The sequence below is a fragment of the Schistocerca cancellata genome, chromosome 1 (genome assembly GCF_023864275.1).
Source record: "Schistocerca cancellata isolate TAMUIC-IGC-003103 chromosome 1, iqSchCanc2.1, whole genome shotgun sequence".
NCBI classification, from domain to species: Eukaryota; Metazoa; Arthropoda; class Insecta; order Orthoptera; family Acrididae; genus Schistocerca; species Schistocerca cancellata.
The window spans coordinates 677071266-677092188 of record NC_064626.1 but is presented as its reverse complement, the minus strand read 5'-3'; the positions used below and the strand labels follow the sequence as shown (position 1 = coordinate 677092188).

Genomic DNA, 20923 nt, shown 5'->3' with positions numbered 1-20923 from the left:
ATTTGTAAGTAATGACTTAAAAACTCAAATTTAATGTGTACAGCTAATAGAGAGCATTTTTTCCGTTTTATAGAAAGATAATATAAGCCATCTGATGATGCTGAAACTTTAGCGACACACGTCTGGGAAATAAAAGATAAAAATTGTCTTTTTCTCAAGGCGGATCGTCTCCAAAATGAAATTGGTTCAAAAGACACAGTAAAAATGTTGTTGTTGTGGTCTTCAGTCCTGAGACTGGTTGGATTCAGCTCTCCTTGCTACTCTATCCTCTGCAAGCTTCTTCATCTCCCAATACTTACTGCAACCTACATCCTTCTGAATCTGCTTAATGTATTCATCTCTTGGTCTCCCTCTACGATTTTTACCCTCTACGCTGGCCTCCAATACTAAATTGGTGATCCCTTGATGCCTCAGAACATGTCCTAACAACCGATTCCTTCTTCTAGTCACGTTGTGCCACAAATTCTTCTTTTCCCCAATTCTGTTCAGTACCTCCTCATTATTTACGTGATCTTCCCGTCTAATCTTCAACATTCTTCTATACCACCACATTTTGAAAGCTTCTATTTTCTTCTTCTCTAAATTGTTAAACGTCCATGTTTCTCTTCCATACATGGCTGCACTACATACAAATAGTTTCAGAAAAGACTTCCTGACAAATCTATACTCGATGTTAACAAATTTCTCTTCCTCAGAAACGATTTCTTTGCCATTGCCAGTCTACATTTTATATCCTCCCTATTTCGACCATCATTTGCTTGCCAAATAGCAAAACGTTTCGTTTTAGCTGGCCGGTGTGGCCGAGCGGTTCTAGGCGCTACAGAATGGAACCGCGTGACCGCTACGGTCACTGGTTCGAATCCTGCCTCGGGCATGGATGTGTATGATGTCCTTAGGTTAGTTAGGTTTAAGTAGTTTTACGTTCTAGGAGACTGATGACCTCAGAAGTCAAGTCCCATAGTGGTCAGAGCCATTTTTTTCTTTTTACTACGTTAAGTGTCTCATCTCCTAATATAATTCTCTCAGCATCATCTGATTTAATTTGGCTACATTCCATTGTCCTTGTTTTGCTTTTGTTGATGTTCATGTTATATCTTCCTTTCAAGACACTGACCATTCCGTTCAACTGCTCTTTCAGGTCCTTAGCAGTCTCCGACAGAATTGACACAATTACAGTGACATCGCCAAACCTCAAAGTTTTCATTTATTCTCCATGGATTTTAATTCCTACTCCAAATTTTTCTTTTGTTTCCTTTACTGCTTGATCAATATACAGATTGAATAAAATCTGGGATATGCAACAACTCTATCTCACTTCCTTCCTAAGTACTGCTTCCATTTCATGCCCCTCGACTCTTATAACTGCCGTCCGGTTTCTGTACAGATAGTAAATAGCCTTTCGCTCTCTATATTTTACCCTTGCCACCTTCAGAATTTGAAAGAGAGTATTCCAGTTGAGATTGTCAAAAGCTATCTGTAAGTCTACAACTGCTAGAAACGTAGGTTTGCCTTTCCTTAATCTACCTTGTAAGATAAGTCGTAGGGTCAGCATCGCCTCACGTGTTCCAACATTTCTACGGAATCCAAACTGATCTTCCTCGAGGTCGGCTTCTACCAGTTTTTCATTCGTCTGTATGGAATTCGTGTTATTATTTTGCAACCATGACTTATTAAACTGATAGTTCGGTAATTTTCACACCTATCACCACCTGTTTTCTTTGGGATTGGAATTGTTATATTCTTCTTGAAGTCTGAGGGTATTTTACCTGTCTCATACATCTTGCTCACCAGATGGCAGTGTTTTGTCAGGGCTTGTTCTCTCAAGGCTATTAGTAGTTCTAATGGAATGTTGTCTACTCCCGGAGCCTTGTTTCAACTTAGGTCTTTCAGTGCTCTGTCAAATTCTTCACGCAGAATCATATCTCCCATTTCAACATCTTCTACGTCCTCTCCCATTTCCCTAATACTGCCCTCAAGTACATCGCCCTTGAATAGACCCTCCATATACTCCTTCCACCTTTCTGCATTCTCTTCATTGCTTAGAACTGGTTTTCCATCTGAGGTCTTGATGCATGCACTATGCTGTTCGTAGTAGTTTGCACGCACTCCTACTTTTTATTCATTATTAAATCTACTCCTGCAATACCTTTACTTGATTTTGTGCTTATAACCCTGTATTCACCTGTTCAGAAGTCTTATTCCTTCTGTCACCGAACTACACTAATTCCCACTATATCTAACTTTAACCTATCCATTTCCCTTTTTAAATTTTCTAACCTATCTACCCGATTAGAGGATCTGACATTCCACCCTTCGATTCGTAGAATGCCAGTTTTGTTTCTTCTGATAACGACGTGCTCTTCCGTAGTCCCCGCTCGGAGAGCCGACTGGGGGACTGATTCACCTGCGGAATATTTTACCCAAGAGGAAACTATAGTCATTTAACCATGCAGTAAAGCTGTATGCCCACGGGAAAAATTATGGCTGTAGTTTCCCCTTGCTTTCAGCCGTTCGCAGTACCAACACAGCAAGGCCGTTTTGGTTAATATTACAAGGCCAGATCATCAATCATCCAGGCTGTTCCTCCTGAAAAGGCTGTTGCCCATGTTCAGAAACAACATGTTTGTCTGGCCTTTCATGAGGTACACGCCCCCCCCCCCCCCCCTGGTTGTGGTTGCACCTTGCACCTACGATACGGCTATGTGTATCGCTATCGCTGAGGCACACAAGCCTCCCCACCAACCAACAGCAGGGTCCATGGTTCTAGGGGAGCGGGGGGAGGGGGCAGGAATCGAGAGATGTATGGGCGATAAATTTACCCACATCTTCTAACGAAGACCCAGATCAAGTGTAAAACGAAAAACACGAAATATTGTGATTTAGAAGTAGCTGGCTTCGTTTATTACTTGCTACCGTGAAATGTAAACATTTCAGGTGCATCACTCTTATTCTCACTGGTGCTTCAGACTGCTTAATTGAAAGAAGAGCGGTTTCTATGTTGCTACTACAGTTACCAGTAATCTCAATGAGATAGCCGAAGTTGCGAGTAAACACGTCCAAATCCGATAAATCTGACCGTGAAACCAACTCACCGGCACACATCCAAATGATAGGTTGTTAAAGAAAAACATAACATTTATGTTAGAAAATAAATAAGACCAATGCAATTTGTCTATTTGATCGTACTTATAATTATCCAAAATAACTTACATAAATGCATACATCCCTATACACAGGAGCTAGGAGGAGCACAGATAACGAAAGAAGAGACAAGAGGAGGTAGCACGAGAAAAAAATTCAGCGTTATCAATATTTTAAGCTTACACACTACGAAAGTCTCTTTTTTCACAAAGAAAATTATGTTCACATAAAATAGTCCACAAAGAAAATATTGTACCTCTACAATCTGTAGTTCGACATAAAGCAGCTGGAGGCTAGACCGCTCCCACAAAACACCAGTGTGAACGTGGCGATGTCGGCACCTTCTGTGTGGCCAGTTCCGCCGCGCGAAACATCCTGACTGACAGTTCTCAGTAAGCCACTGCACAGTGAAGACGTCTGTACCATACGTATATTTCACGTGATTTTTGTAAGAGACTAGACTTGAAACTTCATATTTTCTACGTGTTAGTCACCGACAGAATTCGTATAACTAAACAGACCAACGCCATCCTGATAGTCTTAATGATATCAAACCTAGTGCGATACGCAACTCTGCAGAGACGCTTCAGTAGTTGGAGAAAAAAGTACTTCAATGAGTTTAGTAATTTTCGACATGTAACGTTTCATGAACGAGAAATTTTCACCAGCTTCAAACAAATTAATGTAATTCTGAATTGAATTAAAATTAAGAGAACATTTCTAATATGCCAAGAGTCTGTACAGATAGGTGTACTGTACGTGGAGCGAATATCTGTCATCACTGCGAGAAAAAAATTATCACAGAGAGGCGAACCAAAATACATATAATTTAATCTTTCTTGCAGAGCTGTATCGGAATACCAGCGAGACTGACAATGCTTCTAGTTATTGGACCAATAATAGTAAACCGTATAATAGCGGCGCTTATCGCCGGTACAGAAAATGGGCGGAATGAGACACTACGGGCGTGCTGCAGTCACCACTTATCAGAGAACGTCTACTAAACTTAAAGCCTACACATGCAGAATGGCGAAGATGAACCAAAAAACAGTTTACCCTTCAGTCCGTTATTCTGCTGTGAAATTGTTGCAACGTCGGCTTTCTTATAAAGCTTTGCCCAGCACCGTATTGCAGAACAGAGACCACAGGACAGGTTGGGCATCTGATAACAAACAATACACCCTCCGCCATGCTCACAGGCCTTCTGCCGATAGCAAGAAGCCACGTTAAGAATGAGATACTGCATTCTATCTACTGGGACCTCATCATTCGAAAGGAAAACCTTGTGTGGTATGCCATACGCTCGTATTTTATTCACTAGGAGGCAGTAAGACAGTGTGGAACGCTTTCCGGAAGTCAAGGAGACAATAAACAAAATTCAGCAATTTCCTTTATTTAGGGTTACCTCTTTCGCAAAATTAATTTTTCACCTTAAGTATTTTAAATTGTGCAAATATAAGTATATGTTAACATTCTTAAAACCAATGTTATCTTAACTAGTCCTTGTCATGTAAAGCATTACATTCCACGAATCATGTATCACGTCTGCAGAGGATGCTTGTGTACGAATTGGAATTACAGTAATCTTTCAGCACCAGGTGCATTTGTTTTGCAGAGTACTGCATTATAAAATTCTATAATACGTTTTTCTGTGCATTGCGTCAAAGTAACAGGCACCATACATGTTTTAATATGTAAAATGCTGTTGCTAATATTGTTAACTGTTGTCTCCTAACAGGAGCTGGACTTGAGCCACAATAAGCTGATGGAGGTACCACATGCTTTTCTGGAAAAAACAAGCCACCTCGCCGAGCTCTTCCTGCAGGTAGTACTATGTATTCATACAGATTTAATTTACGATACTGTAGGACAAATTGTATTCAAGATTACATTATGAAATGCAAATACAACGCCGCTAGCAGATGAGTTGCAAGAGGCACACAGTTGGATATTCTTTGTGATATTGCTTCAATGCAGGGCCAATTAGCTATAAATCCTGTATCTGTTGTAACTAGGGCAATTAAATTTCTTCGCTTAGTACTTCTGCAGTTATTACAGGAGGAGACTATAGAAGTCGTTAGCTATATAGAGTTGTCATAAACAGGCCAATAGTGAACAAATAATACCCACGGTACTTGTAATGTGGAGGACTAAGTTAAACAGGCATTCAACTCTCTCTAAATGATGAACGCGACCACCACTGACAGGTACATGTGATCTGGTGGACATGCCGCCGAGCTGTTTTAAATACACAGTCAAGTCCCATTAATGTGACTACCACTCATGTTCGGAGTCAAACTGTAATAATCACTCTCATACGGCAGGTGGCAGCACTAATAGTGCAGGGTATTGAAAGCGTATTGGGGGGACGCAGATAACAGTGCAGTCGTCGTCGTAATGCAGAAACGCAGAGATTTATCTGACGTCCAGAAGGGCATGATCATTGTCTTTCTCAAGGATGGGAGCATTTCAAAAACGGTTAACATGGGAAACCCGGCGCCGCTGTAATACATGGATGTCTATGGTGTCCTTAGATTAGTTAGGTTTAAGTAGTTCTGAGTTCTAGGGGACGGATGACCTCAGAAGTTAAGTCCCATAGTGCTCAGAGCCATTTGAACCATTTTCCGCTGTGATTAAACTATACCGTGCATGGCAAAATGGCGCTACGAAATTACTTGCACCAAGTGGTGGACCAAGGGCCATAGACAACAGTTTTTGTACGTGCATCCTTGTGACAGGAGGCAAGTTGAGACGACGGCCGTTTATTCATTGACGACGTAGGATGGAACTGGCGCCCCAATACCGCAGCTGGACGTTCATTGAGTGGCGACAGGAGGCCTTTTCAGATCAGTCACGTTTCCCGCTCCGTCGGACAGATGGCCGTTGGCGTGGACAGCGCGAAATGTTTGAAAACAAACACCCTGCAACAATCGAGGGAGCGTTATGGTCTGTGGAATGTTTTCGCTCCATTCCCTGGGTGGTCTTGACATGCTGGAAGGCACACTCGATCAACACAAGCACGTATCTATTCTTGTGGACCATGTCCAACCCTAAATGAAGCCTCGGCACGATGGCATCCACCAGCAGGACAGTCCAACGTGTCACACGGCCCGCAGTGTATGTGCGTAATTCGAAGGGAATCTAGCGCAGATGGTCATGACACTGCAGTCGGCACTGCTTCACTTTCCAGTCGATACCTTCCAGGACGTCATTCTCTTCCTGCACGTCTCGCAGAGGTCAGCGCTAAAAGAGGTGAGTATTCAGGCTTTTGACAGGTTGTCATATTAATGTGACTGAACTGTGGGTAAAGGGGTATTTAATGAGCAATGTGACGGAGTCGGTTTGGCCTCATCTTTACAGCTGATAATTCAATGGAGCAATTCAAACAGAAAGCTTTAAGCAACGCGGAACTAAATACGTCTTGTTGGTTTCGCTATGTGGATGACAAATTTGTTGCACAGTGACAACAGCGAAGAATTACATGAATTCACGATTTTATCAGCAGCATTCTTCCAAAAATCGACTTCACCATGGTGACAGAAAGTGAAGTCGTTCTCCTCTTCCTAGATGTGCTGATGTGCAGCTCTGACAGTACCCTAGGCCACAGAGAGTGTATGAAGGCTGTCAAGACAAACAGGTGTTTAGACACCTCTTTACACCACCAGCCACGAGGACACTGTCTTCGCGTGCATTCCGCATTAGTGACAGTACGAGCTAGCCATCAGAGCTAATTTTCCTTAGGGAAACATTGATGGTTAACGGCTATGATAACCTTATCGTAAATAGGGAGGCGTTAACAATAATAACGCAAAGAAGAAGAACGAGGACCTCCCTCACTTTTTGTAAGGTTACAGATTATTTCTGGAGTAACCGGTCACATATGCAGAATGCTTCGGAAGAATGGTATACGGAGTACAGTCTTCAGCCAACACAGGACAGAAAACGCCTTCCAAACTACAGCTAACTTGCTGTGGCTAAGTATGTATCGGCTAAACTGGAAGGTTAATAAAAAAAAAGCGGTTGAAAAGGACGAACGCCGCGCAGAGCTAACAGATCACCAACAATGCTATGACCAGATTATGAACGTGAATCACAAACGAGTGCTATTCAGCGAAAGTAATATTGGTAGGAATAACATCCATGTAGCAGTTGAAATAAATAAGAAAGTGTACAATTTTCATAGAGATGACGACTGCCGCCACCCATCTTCATGGTTATCCGTTGCCACGGAGTAGAGACCCAGTCACGACAGGCGACGAACATAACCAACTAACGGAAAACAGTCAAGATGGCATAACAATAATATTTTGGAGTCCCCCTCTGTTTCAGTACCTGCTTTCAGTACTGACCCAATGATGAGCCCATCAAGACTGAAGACGTTTGCCCAGTAGCTCTACTTCTCTTGAAAAGCGCGAGGAAATGGTATTTTATGACAAATCCCTTTAGACGGTGTTCAGCCAACCAGGAACACCAACGGAATTTTGTAGAATATCCCAGCAGATAGAACTATCGAGCATTGAAGAAGCCTGTACAAGAGTACACGCGATCTAGTGACTCAGAAGTTATTACTATCAAAATTTTGGAGCTTCTTCAGGGGTATTTTGGTGTACGGTACCAGTGATTTCCTATGTCTCGTCACACGGTAATGACGTTTCAGTTCATTTCTTACTCACATGTATCTTCCAGTCTGAATTGTACTGAAAATGCCGGCCGCGGTGGCCGTGCGGTTCTAGGCGCTGCAGTCCGGAACCGCGGGACTGCTACGGTCGCAGGTTCGAATCCTGCCTCGGGCATGGATGTGTGTGATGTCCTTAGGTTAGTTAGGTTTAAGTAGTTCTAAGTTCTAGGGGACTGATGACCTAAGATGTTAAGTCCCATAGTGCTCAGAGCCATTTGAACCATTCTTTGTACTGAAAATAGCTGCGCAAATGTGCAAATCTCAATGATACGTGCTTTATGTCTTGTTTGGAAACAAACTTGTTCCATTGACTCATAGAACTCATAACAGTAAGGCTTGCTTAACTCCTTGATCCCAAGCTCATATTCAGTAATGTTCAGTTCTGTCTCGCATTTGGTTTCCGACAGTGCTAGTTGCACGTCAACTGCGATACACATCAGTAGGGATAGGTTTATTGTTGGAGAGCTGTTCCACATATAATTCGTGTGTGACCGCTTCAAGATGTGATAAAAACACAGTCATTTCAGCTACCAATGTTGGTATCATTCATCACAAGAAGACATCTTGATGAAGGCTGCGTACAATAGTAGCTGAAACGTTTGTAGCTATATTACGTCATCTGGGGGTTATACATAAAAAATCATTTTAGCGAGGTGGTCATCAAGTTCCGGTGCCACAAAATTTTAATAATATTATCCTGCATATTTTCTGGCTGTGATACAAGTATGACGTTAGTGGAGCCCTCCGTTTCTGCCTGATTTAACATTTTCATATTTAGGATTTAAAAATAGGAACTGTGGATGTACAAAATATTATTTAGTTCGTGACCTTTCTTATGCTTACAAGACCTCATTCTAAAATAACTAACTTCGAAATTTTAAAAAACATATTACATGCGGAGAATGCAGTAAACATCATTTTCGAAATGCTTAGTTGAAGCTGTGTAAGATACACGGTAAATAAATGTGGATGGAATAATTCAGAAATTTACTTTATTTACTGTAAAACACTCTTTGTGCACGCTTTTTAAGTTTCCGTACCTCAAACGGTAGAAAGGAAGCTCTTGTAGGATGACTTCGTCGTACGTCTATCTGTCTGTCTGTTGGTCTATTAAGACATCTGTTTCTCAGAAACTGGTATAGGTATCGGGTTGAAATTTACGTCGGGTACTAAGCCCTACGGCCACTTGGTGGCGAATAAGTCAATGTAATAAAAAAAAAGGTCAATTATGTCACATATTTTGACAATCGCAAACTCATTCATCAGAACCAGTAGGGTACTTTCCATTGATCTAGAATCATAAAATTTGGCAATAGCCAAGTTTTTACAGTACTTTTAAAAGAAAAATTCGAAAATTGTTAATTTGGATTTACATGCAAGAGAAAAAAATTGTCACCATACGCTGTCTGTCTGTCCGTCTGTTAAGACGCCTTTTTATCAAGAGTGTGTAGAGTTATCAAGTTGAAACTTATGTGAAAGGTGTGCAGACCCTTGGCGGTGTAAATAATTTAAATTACTAATTCAATACAATTAAAAGCCACGGTCATACATGTCATATACAACTCGTAAACTCGACCCATCAAAACCCATAGATGAACCATCTACAATCCTGTCTGGCCTGGCGGTCTAGACTCGGCGCAACTGGGCAGCGTATTCCGTCCAGGGACTGGTCACGCTTCGTAATAACAAAAAACTGACTTAAAATCTCATCGATAGAATTTGAATGGTGTCATTCGACATCCGCATAAAACCACTGGAAGAAAAAGGAAAGAAAAAGAAGAAGAGAGAGGAACGATGAAGAACCATCTTTTAAAAAGCTGTGAAATCGGTTCCTGGAACTCTAGAGATCGCGAGATCGGACCTCGGCCGGAACATGGATTTTCGGTCTTCGCTTCAACCTAGCATTCACCTCTCAGCGAGGAGCCCTCAGACACAGCATGTGCTTCGGATTCCACGTTAAACAGTAGGTCTCTTCCCTCGTCAGGGCAATTGCGGCAGTCTAAGTAGACGCAAGTCGCCGAGGTGGCGTCCAGTAGAACGACTTGCACCAGTCCACGGAGCCACGCGAAATTATTACCATCTATACAAACAATTAAGTTTCTACGGAACAGAATGCGAGTCCTGTTGACAGATGACATTTATTTGATGCATACTGGGAAAATCACAAAGCTGATCAGCTTCTGATTTTTTTCACGTGAAGTAATATAGGATGTTCCAATCCTCTAAATAATTCACAAGATCGTAGTAGCATTACAAAATGTTGCATGACACACTGCCCACCTTCCCCCACCCCCCACCCCCCCCCAAAAAAGAGAAAAAAAATTCAGTTACTTTAAGGTGGCATAGTTATATAACAGTTTAATTATCTTTATTCATTAAACTAGGAAAAATTATATATACCGGTGGTATCACTGATATTATTAGGTTGGTTCTTAGTGTTTTTGTTTTTCATGTTGGTATTCCGGTTGATATGAATTTATTTATCAATTGTCATTTTTAATTTGTAGTTCACTGTTGTTAATTGAGTTTACATATTGTCATTCTGTCATTTGGAAATAATAAGTGGAGCTATGGACGCTGGAAAATGGAGTATGAAGTGGAGAAACTGGAACATTTTCGACATATTCTTCTGTTTGAGTTCAATAGAGGGGTGACAGCAATGGAGGCAGCCAGTAGAATTTCCACTGTGTTTTCTCGTTTTAAGGACGATTGTTTTCACATTAGTAGCTGTTCGCGTTCAGAAATACTTCTAGAGTTTTAAGAAGATCGTTTAAACACCTTGAACTACAATTATCCAAGGCAGAGTATTCGAGAACTGGCAGATGTGAGCAAATGTGTTCATTCCGCCGTCGCGCGACATTTGCATCCAGTGGGGAACGTTCAAAAATCGTATCTATGGGTACAGCGTGGCCAAAGTCATAAAAATCAGTGGGTTGTTATATATGCATGTCTGCTTGTTCGTCATCAAATGGCTCGTGAACAATACTGACCGTTGCTATGCTGTATCGCTGCTGGTGACGATAAATGGTGCCTTTACGCCAACATAAGGAAAATAAAAGAAATGGTTGAACCCAAACAAAGCAGCGACCCCCCATAAAAAAGACCTGCGACGTACTCATAACATAATGTTATGCATCTGGTGAAACAGGAACTATGTGTTGTATTACGAATTGCTTCCCCTTTGTGTAACCACCACGGCTGACGTTTATTGTCAACAAATGAGGCTTCTGGTAGATACAGTCCAAGAACAACGACCAGGAAGACTGCCTGAAGTGATGCTACTCCTACATAGCGCCCGCCCGAGTTCTACTAGACTAAAAAATAAATGAACAAGCAAATAAAAAAATAAAAAATAAAATTACAGAAGCTGGGTCGGGGTATCAATCCGCACCCATCTTATTCACCTGACCTTGCGCCCTCAGATTTTCAACTTCTCCCCTCTCTATCGTACAGCTTCCAAGGAACTTCCTTCAGTGATGGAACCATGTGACTTTTCTACAACCGTGGAGTCGAAAAACTTTGGCAGTCGTAAATAGTGAAGGATAAAATATGACTGATGACTAAAGTCACTATTATTTGGATCTGTTGGGGTTATTGAACATATGGAAAAACGCTACGAATTTGACTAATAAGCCAGAACAGTATGATTACTGCCCACCAAGACGTAGGATGCCACCCGGTCGCGTTGCGCCTACGTGATGTTGCGACAAAAGTATGTAAGCAGAGGAGATCGCCACGCGGTATTAGCCGAGCGGTCTAGGGTGCTGGAGTCATGGACTGTGCGGCTGGTCCCGGCGGAGGTTCGAGTCCTCCCTTGGGCATGGGTGTGTGTGTTTGTCCTTAGGATAATTTAGGTTAAGCAGTGTGTAAGCTTAGGGACTGATGACCTTAGCAGTTAAGTCCCATAAGATCTCACACACATTTGAACATTTTTTTGAGCAGAGGAGATCATCCTGGCAAAGGTACGGGCTGCAAATGGGGAAATCCTCTGAGATAAGTGACTTTGACAAAGGGCAGATTATTATCACGCAGAACTTGTGAACGATTTGTAACCTCCCCACAAAAAATTTAAAATATAAATAATAATATGAGTATGATTATAATTTAGTGTAACCTCCCCACAAAATTCTTTCTCATTTGTCCTCCCACACAAAATTTCTTCTGATTTAATCTAAGCTCAAAATTCATTCACATTTAGCGTATCCTCACAACAGAAAAATTCCTAAACCTCTCAACAGTAAAAATTATAATTATGTCGTTCACATTCAGTGTAACGTCCCAATAAAAAAAAAAATCAGTAACCTGGTAATAAAACAGTGTAACTAACCTCTCAATTAAATTGTCGTTCACTTATGACTTTTCAATAATTCACTGTGAATTTAACCTGGTAAATTTTGGATGACAGCAGTGCTGCGTCATGGCCCTGAAAGATCATTCTGAATAAAAAAAGGAAAAATTCTTAACTCAATGAAGTCGCCGGATATATCTGCTCTTACAATAAATTTTTCCGGCACAGCTCTGCTGGCCGACCTGTCTGTCATTTATGAAAGAAAGCAACTGATTTTTCTATTGCAAAAATCGGGATGATCATGGATGGGAGAAATTAGTAAATTCTTTAAATTGAAATGAATGGTTGTTAAAAGTTACTTTTTATGAGGAAGATTATTATTACGAGAGTTTTAAAACATTTACATGCGACTTGAGATAACATTACTACATATGCACGAGGCTGCTTTTTACCTTGTACAATAATACTCAGGCTCTGGCATCGCTGCACCGCGACCGGGCCAGCCAGCACGATACACCAGACCAGACCAGAGCAGACTCCAGACTAGCAACAACTTACTGCTACAGCTACACAGTTCCTACTGCAGTCAACACTGCTCTCTGGTCAGAGACCTTGCATATCGCAGGCAGCGCATGAGCAATACATCGAAATTACATCTGCTCGTACCTCTTACAGATTATCTGGTCGAATGTTCACGTGGTATTGTAGTGATCATTTACGGAATGAGTTAGATGGACAGTGAAACAACAACTAGGTGCTAAATGGTTGGACGTCCAGGTCTCTTCACAGAACGTGGGGTTCGGAGTCTTGTCTGCTCTGTAAAATAGTATAGCTGGTGATCTCTGGCATTTCTGCCGAAAGAGCACAATGCTGGTGCACGCACAAGTCTTTCGGAGCACACCATTCACCCTACATTGTTTAACATGGAGCTCTGCAGCAGACCGCCCTTAAGTGTTCACATGGTGACAAGGCGACAACGTCAGTTACGATTGTATGGATACGAGACCATCGGGATTCGACCGTGGAACAATGGAAACGTGTCGGCTCTTCGGGTGAATCACATTATCTATACATCCGGTCGATAGTGGTCTCGACAAACGCCATCATCGGGGTGAACGGCACCTCGAAACGTGCAGCGCGCTACGGACGCAGGCTGGTGGGAGCAGTATTATGCTTTGGAAGACTTTCTTTTGCGCTTGCGTGGAACCTGTCGTAGTAATCGATGACACGATGACAGCTGCGAACCACCTGCAGCCCTTTATGCTTAAGCCATTCCCGACGGCGATGTCATCTTTCAGCAGTATAACTGTCCTGTCACGGAGCCAGAACACTGGTACAGTGGTTTGAGGAGCACTATAGTGAACTCAGATTGATTTCTCGGCGACCAAATTTGCCTGATGTAAATCCTGTGGCACCCATCTGAATCGCTATCAGGCGCAAATCAGCGGACCGTTATTTATGCGAATTACATGAGCTATGCGTAGACATATAATGCCACATACCTCCACAACCCTGCCAACAAACTGTCGGATCCCCGATACGCCTGTCCGCCGCTCGTGGTCTCGCGGTAGCGTTCTCGCTTCCCGAGCACGGGGTCCCGGGTTCGATTCCCGGCGGGGTCAGGGATTTTCACCTGCCTCGAGATGACTGGGTGTTTGTGTTGTCCTCATCATTTCATCATCATCCAGGAAAGTGGCGCAATTGGACTGAACAAAGATTGGGTAATTGTACGGGCGCTGATAACCACGCTGTTGAGCGCCCCACAAACCAACCATCATCATCATCATCATCCCGATACGCAGCATCAGTGAGGTATCTCGTTCCAACAATGGACGAACAAGCTATTAAGTAGGTGGTCATAATGTTTTGGCTCATCAGTGTATGCACCAAACTAATATTCGACAACGTCGAACTCACTACGAGTTTTTTCCAGTTAGAGCTCAAGATAGGATCTACTTTCCTTTCTTTTTTGTTCCTCTGTTTGATATGTGTGGAGGAAAAAGGAACCAGGCCGTGGGGGGATTATTATTAAGTTTATAAATAAGGTGTTCGTATTTTACATGTCTTGCTCTGAGAGTTATTCGAAGAGATTATATAATAGCGCAGATTATTGCTCTCTGTTAGGAGAACAACGTAAAAAATAGGCAACGCTATAGATAACGTGAACTTTTTCCTCTCGCAAAAATCTACTGGTATGCTGAAATACTTATAGAGAATGCTGACCCCGAAGATCCAATCGTGACACCGTGGAGCAAGTATATGAATATTACAACGTGAGAAAGTTTGCGCCAGTGCGAACCCATTTACATAGCACATGCTCTTATTCTGTTAAAGGTGCCGCAAAACATATGAACTCAGCGAGAAACAACATATTATTAAAACAGGCAAAACATAACAAAACAAAAAGAGAAAACGAAACCCAGAAACAACGGCAAAAATAAAATATTTAACTCAACCGTAATTTGCAGACACACATGTATTTTAAGAGGAAGTGTTTTGACACTAAAACAGTCATGCATTAATAAAATTTTGTATTTGACGCGAAGAGAAGAATATTGGTAGATAGAAAGCGGAGAACGGCTGACGATGATTTGTGCGTAAACATCAGGCCACAGGAACTGATATGGCTAGCACAGGTCGTGTGTGGCTGTTAAGATTGACTTTCCTCCAGAACGCAACGTTGTGCTAGCACTCTCATTTACGCTCTTGGATATGGAAGCCTTAACAGAGTAGTAATAACGCAGAACATTTCTGTCTGCAGCATTCGCTGACACTGCAGTACAATACTTAAAATTCTCTAATTACGCATCTCAGCCGTAGCGGTTTAAAGTTAAGCCAAGAAATCAATTATCATGACGGTGATAGCTTTCGTCTGCAAGTGAGTCTTTCACTTTCACAGGAACTGGTACTTTAAATTGCTAGTAGATGAATCTTTGCTGTAATACTTGGAATAAAAAACTGAGAAACACATGAAAATATTTCGCAGCTTTCGATTTGGATTTAATAAACTTTATCAGTGACAGCCTGGTACGATTTTAAGTAGCGAAGGACTTTATTTAAAATCATTCACATCTCTTTCACAAATTGTTCTTCACGGTCCGCGTTTTAAATTGGCGGAATATTAATTTTATTTGCTTCCGTTTTATTGGATTAGCTTCGGAGTCACGGTGGCCAACAGTCAGCAGCAGATGACATACGCGTTCTCATTAACACAATTACGCTTCTTTTTAAACCTCCTGTCAGATTAAAACTGTGTACCGGAACGAGACTCGAACTCGGGACCTTTGCCTTTCGCGGGCAAGTGCTCTACCATCGCGAAAGGCAAAGGTCCCGAGTTCGAATCTCGGTCCGGCACACAGTTTTAATCTGTCAGGAAGTTTCATAACAGTGCACAGTCCGCTGCAGAATTAAAATCTCATTCTGGATACGCTTCTTTTCTTATTCAATAGCTTACAAGAACGAACATACAAGAAGTTACTATGCATATATATATATATATATATATATATATATATGATGGGAAATGATTTTGAACAACATAGTCAAAATACCGACAAAATGTATAAAGAGGGTGTACACGAGTGGCAGCTTCTCTTCAGTGAGGAAAAGTGTGAGGGATCGTTCGAGTCTAGGGTGAGCTTCCAGTAGTTTCAAAAAATGGTTCAAATGGCTCTGAGCACTATGGGACTTAACATCTGAGGTCATCAGTCCCCTAGAACTTAGAACTACTTAAAGCGAACTAACCTAAGGAGATCACACACATCCATGCCCGAGGCAGGATTCGAACCTGCAACCGTAGCAGTCGCGCGGTTCCGGACTGAAGCTCCTAGAACCGCTCGGCCACCGCGGCCGGCTCCAGTAGTTTTCAAGTACAGCGTGAGAATACTGCAATGGTCAGGTACATTGGCCTAAGCGTTTCGTTTTTAGTCCCCGGAAGTGAAATGACAAATTAGCCGACTCCTAGACCTTCAGTTGTCTTGATGGACGGTTACCATAAGATATAACAGTGCCTGTGTGTTATAGACACATGGTTGACGACATATGGCAACTTTGGTCAGGCCATGAAGTGTGCTCCGGTGGCAAAGGTAAGTTGCAAAGCCGGGTTCGAGTCCCGATCCGGCACAAATTTTGATTGTCGTCATTCTACTATAAAGCTGATGGCAGTCCATATTTGCAGCTGCCAATACATTTCATGATAGACGGTTTATTGACTGGTGGTGGTCATGGTCTTACGAACTTTATTACTGATTGCCACTTTGAGTACGGTAATTGGCGGCCCCAAAAACGTGCCTTGCGATAGAATTTAAGTATCTGAAATTGATATCATGTGAGTCAATACATTTTCAAGGAAGTAGATGTATGATCAAATGCCTAAACAAACATGTCAAGGATTTGTGCTGAGTCAATCTGTCTTTGTTTGGGAATCTGCATTAATATAACGATCTATAGTAGAAAGGACTGAAGGACAACTTTGGTTTTATTGACATAATTCTAGGAAGGCGTAGTACATCTACAAACTAGATAAATGAAAATACTCTTAATCGATCTACTCTGGAATACTGCTCAAATACTCTTCACCAGATCAGTTTCAAGGACGAGATCTAAATAATTCAACGTTATGTGGCACTTGATGTGTTCAGCTCTCAGGAAGATAATATTGTGCAGATGCTCACGGAATATGTGTACTAATCTCTGTAAGGAAGATTTTTTTTTTATACTGACTTTTATGTGATTCCACTTCGTCAGAAATCTTGAGTAACAAACACATTACGTATGGTACGTTGGCTGACACACATTTGTCGCGCAATTCAGTTGAGTCAGGAACAGAAAAAGAAATCTGTAACAACTGTGTAGTATGGTCTTTCCTATGAACGGTGCAAAAACTTTCAGAAATGTAACTCCATTCGTATGAAAAAAATATTTGCGTTAACAAAATCTGAAACCTCTGTAAAACAGAGATCTCTAGGCAAATTAGTCACGCTGAAACAAAAATTTCTCCCATGTTTTCTGAATTTAAGTCCAGTCATCTGGCATTAATCGCTGGGAGACACCGAAGGGGAGGTTTAGGCGGTAATTGGAAAGGCTTTCCTTATCCTTCGCGCCCACAGGCGCCTTTGCTTCGCCAAGTATGAGAGCTGTGTGTTTGAGTGCATGTAACTGTAATTGTGTGTGTGTGTGTGTGTGTGTGTGTGTGTGTAGCGTAGTGTAGAGTCGTATTCGTGCTGAAGACGATGAGAGAAGGGAGAGGGCGAAACCCGGTACCAGCATGTAGCCTACTCCTGTCGACGAGCTCAAAGGGCGCCGTCGAGCGTAACGTGTCCATCCGACAGAAGAATAATCGTGAACAGTGTCACATAATCTCACTTCAAGAGACAGTGCGGAGAGGTTTGGAGTTTAATCAAGGACACTAGCACAAAGACTGCTGAGGTGGGACTTTGCGCCACCACATCTCCCGTCCATTCTGCCAAAAAAGCAAAGGTAAATTTGTCAAAAGTGCGTGGCGTATTCGGACGGTCACCATACGAGTACTAATCACGCCTAGCGGTGCCTAACTCTGGTGATCAGCCGGAAATTGGCCTATATACAGATAAGCACGCCCCTACATCTTCTTCAATCATTTTCAACATTTCATAAAGAAACAGTTAAATTGCCCTAGGCCTTAGCATACGTAACATAACTTGTCCGATCTTTTGGTAAGTTTTCCCCCAGTACACCCTAAGACAAAAATAAAACGACGTGTCACGAAGGAATTATCCGAATAGGACGGAAATCGATGGATGTGATTACAGTTTCAGAAAAATTGTATGATGTATTCAACAAAGAGGGCTTCAGAAAGTGGTCTAGTCAGTAATGCGTTGGTCCATCTCTGGCCCTTATGCAAGCTATTATTCGGCTTGGCATTAATATGACAGAGTTGTTGGACGTCCTCCTGAGGGGTGTAGTACCAAACTCTGTCCGATTGGCGCTTTAGATCATCCATAATGCTCGAGACATTCTGGGTTGGGGAGAGATCTGTCGACCTTGCTACAAGCACGAAGACAAACAGTACAAACTCTCACCGTGTGCGGACGTTATCTTGCTGAAGTGTGAGCCCATACAGACTTGTCATTAAGGGCAACAAAATGGGGCGTAGACTATCGTGAAGTCATTAGGGAAGTCTCTTGTATTGCTGTGGTAAACCAAACCGTAAACTAAGCGGAGTCAGGTTTCTTGTAAACAAAGTCGTTGTAGATAAATGGCAGTATTAGAGGGAACTTCAGGCAGAACTGCACGTTTGGTCCTCAAAATATCAGAAAGGTATAAAATCCAAATACTTCAAGCGTTTGCACCTACTTCTAGTCACCCGGATAAGGAGATAGAATCCTTGTATGAATGCGTGAAAGAAACCTGTGAAAAAGAGAAAGATGCTTCTATAAATTTATAATTCGTACTTTAATTCCAAAGTTCGGACGCAAAAGCAAAGTTGTTTCAGTTAGCCGCGCTGGATTAGCCGAGCGGTCTAGGGCGCTGCAGTCATGGACTGTGCGGCTGGTCCCGGCGGAGGTTGGAGTCCTGCCTCGGGCAAGGTTGTGTGTGTTTGTCCTTAGGATAATTTAGGTTACGAAGTGTGTAAGCTTAGGGACTGATGACCTTATCAGTTAAGTCCCATAAGATTTCACACACATTTGAACATTGTGTTTCAGTTATTGGCAAACATGGAACAGTTGAAAGAAATGACAGTGGTGAGAAACTGGTTAAATTTTCTGAATGCATGAAAACAACTATTATGAATAAGTTCTTCAAGAAACATTCTAGTCGCAAATTGACTTCAGAAAGTGGTCTAGTCAGGAATGCGTTGGTCCATCTGTGACCCTTATGGAAGCTATTACTCAGCTTGGCATTAATATGACAGAGTTGTTGGACGTCATCAGTCTTCGAAAAACCGATATCTAAATCAGACTGGAAATGAAAAATGAAATAGACTTCATTCTTTCCAACAGGGCACAAAACCTTAAATGTCTCTGTGCTGAACTGGTTCACTACAGTGATCGTCAATTAAAGTAAGACCAAGATTTGAACTGAATACAGAAGATGAACAACAGAAAATAATTATAGGAAAAAGAAAAATTTTGAATTTCAAAACTCTCGAAGAACAGAAAGAGGAATTTCAAGAAAGAACTGAGAGAAAATTAGAAGAATGTGAAGCAGAATTTGTAACGAAGATACTGACCACAACAGATGAATAAGTGCAGATCTCTGAACCAACCAGAGAAGCAGGAAAGTAAAACGATAAGTCTGATGGACAAGGGAAGAAAAATGGAAGCAGAAACATACAAAAAACAAGATAGAATATCAGAACTGTGTGAAAGAGCATAAAACATGTCCTCGAGAAGTATGAAGAAGATACACTAAAAGTCAGTCTTGAAAATAAATTCAGCTTAAAGATAGCCACGCGGAAGCTTATGATTGGAATGAACCAGCTGACATCGTTAGACACAGATCAAGGCCGAATTACACATAAGAAACAAATATTTGAGTATATTAAAAACTGTTGTAGTAACCTGTACAGTATAGTCAATGATGATATCTTAATCCTAGACGAATTAGATCCCTCTGTTTCCCAAATACTAGAAATACTCCCACCACAAGTCAAACATGCTATAGGCAAGATGAAAAACGGAACCGCGTCAGGTAGTGATGACCTCTCAGTCGATATTTTAAAGCTACTGGATGGCGAATCTATAAAGCATTTTGCTAAAATAGTTTCAAAGTGGAATATTACCAAGCAATTGGGATAAAGTTAAAATAATCGTAATACACGAGAATGGCAGTACGAAAGGTATAAAGGTTTATCACCCTCGACATAAAAGTTTTCTGGGTATGGCACCGCGTCATGATGTTAAAACTACTGCTACTGGAGAAAAACCAAAGTTTCGACCATGATTGCAGCGGCCTTCCTCTGGGTCTAATGGTGCGTTCTAGCTATGCGGTGTCCTTTATATTTTGTTGTTAGTGTTCACTGCACATGCCATTACGTCATAATTTTAAAAAGGTAGTTAGTTTCATTGGTCACTTAAGGAAGAAGGAGGGGGAACTTTATTTTAATAGGTTATTGCGCTGTCAGCCTCCTGTACGTACTGTAAAAAGTTTATACTATAATTTGGCTACCAGATTGAGCACTACACTTGACGTGGATCAACCCTTGGAGCAACCTGGGTATCGCGTAGGGTTTAGTATAACTGATCATATCTCACTCTACGCGAAACAATTAGTAGATCAAATGAGTACCATCTACCTCTTTGCCTTTCCTTCATATATTTAGAAAAGACATTCGATTCGATCAGTCGCTCAACTGTGTTTGAAGCCCTAACAGAGTAAGGAACAGAACGGGTCTATATTAAAGTTTTACAATGCATAAACAAAACCTCCAAAGCGTCTGTAAATGTAGTTGAAGAAAATTTCCCAACAAAAAAGGGCGTAAAACAAGGCCACTGTATATCTCCAAAACTTTTCTCACCAGTCTTCGAAAAACCGATATCTAAATTAGACTGGAAAACGAAGAGAATCCTAATTCTGGGAAAGATATTAAACAACCAGGGTCTATACAGAAACTTCAGATACAAGTTAGTGAACTTGCATCAGTCTGCGCTGAAGCTGGCCTAAAAATGAACTATGATAAAATCAAGATCATGATGAATGAGTGGACACCGAAGGGAAATACAACTGTTGGAATCATGCGACTTCAAAGGGATACAGAATAAGTCTACCTGAGTCAACTGTTAAATATGAAAGGTGACCTAAAACTAGAAATATTTCAACAAATTAATTTAGGCTGG

General features: G+C 41.5%; 1 protein-coding gene across 1 annotated transcript in view; it reads left to right on the top strand.

Moving 5' to 3' along the window:
- LOC126184060 (prolargin-like) overlaps nucleotides 1-20923 on the top strand; it is a 119707-nt gene that overhangs the window by 64441 nt on the left and 34343 nt on the right. Inside the window, exon 4 of the mRNA XM_049926424.1 lies at nucleotides 4880-4966. Coding sequence (XP_049782381.1) covers nucleotides 4880-4966 — 87 coding nt within the window. The remainder of the gene's footprint in view (nucleotides 1-4879; nucleotides 4967-20923) is intronic.